The sequence below is a fragment of the Quercus suber genome, unplaced genomic scaffold (assembly GCF_002906115.3).
Source record: "Quercus suber isolate HL8 unplaced genomic scaffold, Cork oak 2.0 scaffold_436, whole genome shotgun sequence".
NCBI classification, from domain to species: domain Eukaryota; kingdom Viridiplantae; phylum Streptophyta; class Magnoliopsida; order Fagales; family Fagaceae; genus Quercus; species Quercus suber.
Window position 1 is genome coordinate 85,362 of NW_027069887.1, and position 8,320 is coordinate 93,681.

The 8,320-nt window shown below is 36.8% G+C and overlaps 2 protein-coding genes across 3 annotated transcripts; one reads left to right on the top strand and one right to left on the bottom strand.

Annotated features, from left to right (window-relative positions):
- Positions 1-1,445: 1,445 nt before the first annotated feature.
- On the top strand, positions 1,446-1,889 carry LOC112031506 (uncharacterized). The gene has a single exon (XM_024064201.2). The coding sequence runs from the start codon at positions 1,446-1,448 to the stop codon at positions 1,887-1,889; it is 444 nt and encodes a 147-aa protein (XP_023919969.2).
- Positions 1,890-3,943: 2,054 nt separating this feature from the next.
- On the bottom strand, positions 3,944-7,772 carry LOC112031452 (uncharacterized). Of its 2 annotated transcripts, none has more exons than XM_024064144.2 (4): positions 6,580-7,772; positions 4,792-4,969; positions 4,592-4,714; positions 3,944-4,514 (listed from the first exon to the last, which is right to left on the bottom strand). In XM_024064144.2, the coding sequence occupies exons 1-4, from the start codon at positions 6,726-6,728 to the stop codon at positions 4,140-4,142; spliced, it is 825 nt and encodes a 274-aa protein (XP_023919912.1). In that variant the 5' UTR covers positions 6,729-7,772; the 3' UTR covers positions 3,944-4,139. The 2 variants fall into 2 exon arrangements, with proteins under 2 accessions (XP_023919912.1, XP_065618055.1); XM_065761983.1 differs by having other exon boundaries at positions 4,792-4,994.
- Positions 7,773-8,320: the final 548 nt, after the last annotated feature.

The following is an 8,320-nucleotide window of genomic DNA, read 5'->3' on the forward strand; positions in this document are numbered from 1 at the left end:
AAGGGAAAGCATTCTAAACATTCTTGGTCCAATGCAAGACTCCTGGCATAACAAGTATTAGGGGCTACCCTTCATTATTGGGAAATCAAAAACATAAGTGTTTGTTGAAGTTAAGGACAGAGTTGCAAAAAAGCTTGCCGGCTGGAAGGATAAACTTCTTTCAATTGGTGGGAGAGAGATCCTTATCAAAGTAGTGGCTCAAGCAGTGCCTACATACACTATGAGTTGCTTTCAACTCCCTAAGATTCTTTGCCAAGACTTAGAAAGCATGATGAGGAGTTTTTGGTGGGGGCAAAAGGACAAAGAGAACAAAATTGCGTGGGTCAGTTGGCGGAAGATGAGTCGGTCTAAACTCCATGGAGGCATGGGTTTCAGAAACATATAAGCCTTCAACCTTGCTATGTTAGCCAAGCAAGGTTGAAGAATCCTCACTAATCTCGACTCCCTAGTGGCTCGAGTTTTCAAAGCAAAATATTTTCCTTTTGATGATGTTCTCAATTCCAAAAAAGGGAGTAACCCCTTCTTTGCTTGGCAAAGTATTCACAATAGTCTTGAGGTAATTAGAAGGGGCACAAGGTAGAGAGTAGGCAATGGTCGGCGAATACATATTTGGGACGATAGATGGTTGCCAACACCAACAACCCGCAAGGTGTTTTCTCCCTAAGCTGACTATGGAGACTTTCCCATGGTGTCTTCCCTCATAGACACGGACACTAGATGGTGGAAAGTTGATGTAATTAATGCCACTTTTCTGCCTCATGAAGCCAGCACCATCCTTAAAATTCCCCTAAGTTATAATCTGCCCGAGGACTATCTTATCTGGATAGGTAACAAAAGTGGTGAGTTTATGGTTAAAAGTGCATATCATATTGCTTCGCGTATTATGGATTCAGTTGAGGAAGGTGACAGCTCCTCAAATAGATTTCGGACTTTACTGTGGAAGCGGATATGGCAGCAGAAATTTCCTTATAAGTTCAAAATTTTTGCTTGGAGGACTTATGTCAATGGTCTTCCAACTATGCAAAATCTAAACCACAGGGGAATTCATTGCTCAAGTTTTTGCCCATTATGTGACAAAGCCATTGAAACCACAACCCTTGCTCTTCTTCATTGTGATCATGCAAAGCTAACTTGGGCATTTTGGCACAATTGCCCTATGGACCTCTCTTCTTCCTCTTGTGACTTGGTGGATATTGCTTTGGATTTAATTACGAAAGGTTCTTTGAATGACCTGGAAATCTTCTTTGCTATTGCTTGGTTTATTTGGTGGAATCGCAATCAAGCAATCCATAAGGATTTGGGCTTCCCTCCATCTCATGCCTGGGAAATGGTAGGTAGGGTCATGGTTGAGTTCAAGGCTGCTTGCTCCCTTCCAGTTTTACCTCAGCCCCTTCCTTTGTCAAAGTGGAAAGCTCCACCTACGGGCTTCTTCAAAATTAATACTGATGCAGCAGCTTTTGATGGTGGGGGGGAACTCGTGCATTGGTGTAGTCATTCGGGACAACTTGGGCAATGTTCTTGCTGCTTCAAGCAAAGTTTTGGCTGCATCGTTCTCTGCTAAGATTTCAGAAGCTTTGGCCATGCAAGAAGGCTTGCTTCTCGCAACGGAAATGGATGTTTCCCACACTATGTTTGAGTTCGATTCTTTATCCATTATTCAAGCAATCAATGATGGGTTCCATGGTGGTGAGCTCGGGCATATAATCCGAAACATTAGGGATGTTTCTGCAACATTTACTTGGTGCTCTTTTCAACACCTGAAAAGGGAAGGCAACAGAGTTGCCCATGAACTTGCAAGGGTAGCTAGGAATTCTGGTGCTTCACAGGTTTGGAAAAGGTTTTTCCCCAGTCTTGTTGAGCACTTTATGATTGAGGATTTCTGTTTGTAATGCTCTTGCTTGTCTCTCTGTTGTATTTCAATTTCAATTGAATGAAATTCACATATTTCCCATAAAAAATAAAAAATAAAAAGTTGTGTCCCAATTAATTTAAATTTTCATTAAAAAATTAAACCTCAAATGAATAGATAGTAAGTTTTTCAACTACAATATCTCATTCTAGTTTAATTGATGAGTTTAGAATGAAATATTGAATCAATTGCGGTCGATATATTTTGAATGAGTGAGAAAAATGAGATGCAAAGTGACAAAACATTCATGATCTTCACCTCAGGGATGTGAAAAATTGAAAATCATATTGTTCATGCAAGAGGTTAGTTCCGTTGATGAGTCTTGTATGATATGAAGCTTTAGCATTACACCTAGTCAAATTACAATACAAGTGATCTCTTCATTTGTTTAGTAGATACATTTCCAGTAAACAAGAAAGTAAAGATAATGTAAAAGTTACCATTATTGTTTCTCTTTTTATGTTTAGTGATAAGAGTTTTTTTTTTTTTTTTTTTAAATGTAAAATTGTTTTATATATATATATATATATATAATTAGATAGTATTCATGTTACATAGTTCATGTCTAATTTGGCGGGGCCAATTAATCTTTAGATAGATGCAATTACTAACAGAGACTATTCTCCTACTAAAAAGAAGAAGAAGAAATAAAGCTATCCACGGACTCATTTTTTGCACACCTTGGCGAGATAATCATGTCTTCAGAGGTAACATTAAAATTAAGTTTTACCAAGATCATCTTTGAACAATTTGAAATATGATTTCATTAGTGCTCATGGCTTATTTTGTTTAGGTGTAACCGATTTGATCAATTTGTCAATTGTTTTGTTTTCTAATACCAGACTTGATCAATCAATACAATACCATTACATATAAAATAAAATAACTTGCAACAGATTGATCCATTGCAAAAAAATCCTTATTTGTGAACGAATGAGCGATTCTCACAATGAATGCTTTTACAATAGTACACTTCCCATTCTGAATTAACCGAAATTACATCCACTACTTGCTACCTCAGGAGTAAGTCATTTAACCCTTTTCTTCCATCGAGAAAAAGAACTAATTGAACAATTAATAGAGAGTCTAATAGAAGTGAAAATCAAAAATCGAAGTACAACGCAAAAATCCCCAAGCCCGAGATCAATCAAACAAAGTCCAAATTGGTAAAGACCTCAACTAGTCAATAGATCTCACAACATCCTCTAATGTACGGCTGTTTCATTCCTTTCACACTAACCACATCAGGCATGCTGGCACCGTATTCCATACATCCGAGAAAAAGAACTAACTGTATAGGAAGAATGACATTGAAGCATTCAGTAGTTATTAATTTCTTGTGCATCTTAACCCCAATTTCCTAACCAAGAAACTATAATGGTAGGACCAATGAGTCAACCTTATGCATCTTATACAAATAGCTAATATCCATGCTTCTCTTGACGGCTAATGGCTGAGAACATAACCAGATCTTGCTGATTAACATTTCTGCCACCAGGACAAAAATTAAATAAGATTATGTTTGCTATACAGTATGAACTATGCTTGACAATTTGACAAGTCAAATAATGTTCATGACCTGAGACAATAGCCATAAGTTTAAAATTTAAATAAATATAATAGCCATAAACTTTAGAGGATCCCTCTCTCTCTTGGCTGGATAAATTTCAGTCTTCCACATCACAACAATGCTTTAAGAGGACAATTATCTCTTTTACAAGAACCCCCATCAAGGATAAGGTAAAGCAAAAAACGAATCTAGATTCACAAGACTTGCAAAAATGAAGTTTTTTTTTTGGGGGGTTTTTAAGGAACTTGTACTCACAAGACTCAAAAAATCAAGGACCACAAAGTGCCCATTAGCATTTTGTATCTTGATTAGCACTCTGCCGCAGGGGTCACTCCTAGCCTCTTTTGCCTATTTTCTTGCACTTAAAACCTTTCCAAACTAAATTTCAACGATTCAATTATCAATCATCATCAATATCAAGGCAACAATCATAAAAAATCTAAGACTCAATGCGAATCAAAACAGATAAATCAAGATACATCTCAAAATTAAGTTGAATCCATCCAGGTGCAAAAGAAACCCCTCTAAACTAGGGCATTGAGCTAATGTCATTTACCTAAAGGATTGTTTTCCATTTACTTGGATCTGAAAAGTTATCTACACGTCAATAGAACTGTACCAATCAAAAAGAAAAAAAGACAGATGCTCTGCTGCAGGTGCTCACAGATGACCTCTCTTTCCATGACGCTGTGCCAAAGGTTTTGTGTGCTGCTCCTTGTCTTCCTCATCATCATCATCGAGGCTAATCTGTTGACCAGAAGGAAGATGTCCAGATTTGGATCTAAATGTGGCCAAAGTTGTACTCTCATGAACCTTGCAGTGAAAAGGATCTTGAGGAGCAAGACGCTTTATGTGTTGAGAGAGATCCTCTTTGGCTTGCACTGTAGTGTTCATGGGATCACCTTCATCAGCCCGAGAAAGAGTTATACCACCAACTGAATCAGTAACGGGATCACTTGATCCTCCAACATCACAAGGTCCCAAACTACAAAGACATCTCTCAAGAGTCTTTATGGTACTTGCTTGACTTTCCACCTTGTTCCGTTGCAAGAAAATTGGAGATCGATTAGTCAAAATTCAACCAAAAACAATATTACAAAAGGAATGCATACCAAGAGGCCATTTTCATGAGATAGTTCATTTTGGTGGACAAAAGATAATTGGGAACTAGACGAAATCCAGTTCTTCATGGACTCAATAAGGGAATAACACTCTTCAACAAAATCCGCTTTAGCCTACAAAGTAAAAAACAAGTGGGTTAGCACAGAAAAGAAAAGGCAAAATAGAGGCATGCACATCGCAAGAAGATTACCGGGCCTCCCGTCCATGGCACATAAGGAACATGCTTTGAGTGTGGAACAAGCATGGTTTCAAATTCTCCAGAGTCATTCATCACTTGCACTTCCCACGAAGGTAAAGATGGGTACTTTGAATCAGCTTCAGTTTCTCTATTCGTTTCATTTTCCCCTTGAAAGCATAAGCTAATCTCGCTGATTAACATGTTTTTCATTAGGACTACAGCGAAATAACATTATACTTGATAAGCAGGAAGAACTCGACAATGTCATTGTCATGTCAACTAATGTTCACAACAATCCTAAAACAACAGTCGTAAGTTAAATAAATAATATGCATAAGAGTAATGCTACAAATGTTTCAACTATTATAACATCAAAAAAAAAAAGAATCAAGAAATTTATTTATAATGATGTTGATGTAGTACCAATCACATTAATTACCACCTCTATTTGCGAACTTCTTGTGGCAAAATTGGTATTACTTTTACCAATTTCTACACTTTAACGTCTTAAATGGTAGTAAAGGATTATATGCTACAATTTGCAGTTGCAGATGATGACAATTCTCCCACAACTTTCATATGAGACCATAAAAGACCATCACAAAAAAGGTTCATTAGTTAGTATAAGCAGCCATGTAATATTTCATTTATATCAAATGCTTAGTAATTATTCTTGAGTGTGAGGTGAAAAAGGTCTATCTAAATTCTTAGGCCAATAGCAATAGATTAAGCAAACTAAAATACCAAATCATTCAATCTGGAAAATATGTTAAAAAGGAGAGAACGCATCATTATTAGTATTTTAACCAATGAAACAGAGGCAGAAAACATTGACTCAATCACTTACATTTGCAAATATCATATACATTAATGGATCAAAAATTAGAATTGTTTATCAAACAACTAATGAGTTCTAAATAAATATTTGAATTGCCTGCACGTTTTCTCTAAGCCACAAACCAGTAACAATCATTGGGTAGAGAAAAACTAAAAAAGCATATAATTTATAAGATTAATAGATGTAATAATGTAAAAAGCATGAAAAAGTATTTAAGCATTAAGAAATGGTTGTATTCAAGGCGAAAAATTGACATGAACTTCTGCTGTACAAAAAATTAAAGCAGATTCAAGCATGTATGTTGTCTACGTCATTAAGCCCACCTATCGACTCTCTCACCACCTCAACTGGCTTATATCAAACAAGATACAATATCAATAATTTCATGATTTACAGCAAATCCTAACATTTTCCAGCAGTTTAACAAATATAAAAAATGCATAAGCAATTACACATGTGAGCAAAAATCAAAATCCTACTATTAGGATATTGAAATATACAATTTGACTTATTGTTGAGGACCAATAAATTAGCTAAATGCATCCCATACAGATTGCTGAAATCATTCCCATTTTTATTTAGACCAAGCCTAAGAGACTAAGCTCACCAACTAGTTCATGCTGTCTCTAAGGCATAAAAATAAATAAGATTATGTTGGCTAAGCATATACTGCACCATGAAATTGTCATTTTTGAGGAAGTGCACAACGTTCTTGACACAAAAATCAGTTGGCATATAATAGCCACAATCTCCAAGGTTATTCTATTTTGTACAAAAAATCAAAGCGTCTGAAAAGGCAACATAATAAAAGTATCATTTAATATGCAAAGTGCATATATGATGCCATGCCACAAAATGCTTGTCAATATAAACATCGCAAAGATTGTCATTTTGCTAAAAATATTCAAGAAGTCTAACATTTGATACAAACTAATCTTCAAAATTTCAGATGACATTTTTACCTGACCAAGTAAAACCAAGCTCTCCATGGGATCAGTTGTGTAACACAACCAACTATCAATTCCAACAGTAATTCCAAGGTCGTTCGCGTTTGGACTCTCAGGGTCATATGAAATGAGCTCTGAATCATTGCAAAATAGAAGTTCACCATTGTCAACGCAGCAAAAGAATGTCTCAACCTCGTCTAATTCTACATTTATTTTCGTCCAAGAATCAACCACGCCATACTCTCTCGTCACCCATATGTAGCATTTAGTAATATCTGAATACTCAGTAGAAAAACCAATCATAGCCAACGATCCCTTGAACACTGCAAGGGATAACTTACCTCCGAAAAAGTAAATTTCACGCTCCGGGAGTATTATCGTTTGGAATGTCTCATCATTGACATCAAAACACAAACAGTAACCGTGGTCCTCAGTATTCGCTAAAGTGTGCAGAGCTCCTTTAAAAAAAAAACATGGGATTCTCGCTCTATAATCAATATACCAAACATCGTGGTCGGAGCCAAACGATATTACAAACCTTCTCCATGAATCCGTACTCAATGTGTAGACCTGAGCCTCAGTCGGCCGTGCTGATTCTTCAGAGTGAGGAACAACTCTGAGAATCTTGTAGTCATTGTTTTTGGGAATGGTACGCAAACCCAAGAGTCTGGTCAATGTCGTATACGTTGTGAGGAAGAGAGAGACTCTTAAACGTTTTGATGCTTGGGTTACACAAATAAATTACACCGTCAACATAACCATGAATGCAGAACATGCCATTACAGAAGCCAACAATGTCGACATAAGGAAAGGGAATTTGAACCCTGGAAATCTCGGTAAATGTGCGGTCGCTATTGCAAACAGCCGTAACCAGATCTTTCCATTTTGGACCATCCTCTTCGTAATCAGAATATAGCAGATAACCGTTGTTGTTAGATAATGATTTGGCTTTGTTGAGGTTGAGGTGTTTGGTAATGAAAATGGGGTCTGTGATGATGGAGTTCCAAGACTTGGAAACGCACCTGAATCTCATCAGGGATTTCACTGCCAGGAGACTCAGTATGTCGAATACGACGTCGTGTGGGAGACGCTCCGATGACCAATTCGGATCTCTCCTGAGTTTAGACATCGGAAATCGGATTAAGGAAACGCAATGCGCAACAAGTAGAAATAGGTGTGTACTGTGTAGGCTGAAATGTGCAACAGGTCTTGTCCTTTTTACCTTTTAGATAAATAAAGGAAAAAAAAAAAAAGCATATTTTAGTCTCAACATTTTAAAGTTATTTTTGTTTTAGTTCCTAAGTTTTATTTTTATCGTTTTTAGTCCCTATCCTGAAAAATGAATTCCATTTTAGTCTCTACCGTTACATCATAAACAAATTTTGCTGACGTGGCAAACGACATTGATAAAAAATGATAAAATAATATCTACAGTAACCTGCCTGGTCACTATTAGTTACTCTCTGCCCTTAGTAGTCACGTGTCCCTCACGTGACCCTCCTTTTTTTTTTTTATCAGAACGTAACCCTCCCTAACCCAAATAAAACCCAAAATGACGCTATTCACACCTGAACACACATGACGGCAAGACCCATAGATTTGTGCAATCCCTAATCTCTTACCTTACCCGTTGCTCATCACAAGACCATAGATTTGCACAAAAAACCCACAAATCGGCAAGCTCAAAAAATCATAAATCGGCAAGCATAATCACAGAGCTTCAGAGTGTTTGTGCTGAGCTGCGAATGTATTATTT

Excerpts from the sequence above, each read along its gene's own strand:
- LOC112031452 (XM_024064144.2), bottom strand. The coding sequence starts at position 6,728 with ATGGTGAACTTCTATTTTGCAATGATTCAGAGCTCATTTCATATGACC. Across the intron at positions 4,970-6,579 it reads GCTTGGTTTTACTTGGTCAG|CGAGATTAGCTTATGCTTTC; the intron begins GTAAAAATGTCA and ends CATGTTAATCAG. Across the intron at positions 4,515-4,591 it reads CTCATGAAAATGGCCTCTTG|GTGGAAAGTCAAGCAAGTAC; the intron begins GTATGCATTCCT and ends CAACGGAACAAG.
- LOC112031506 (XM_024064201.2), top strand. The coding sequence starts at position 1,446 with ATGCAGCAGCTTTTGATGGTGGGGGGGAACTCGTGCATTGGTGTAGTC.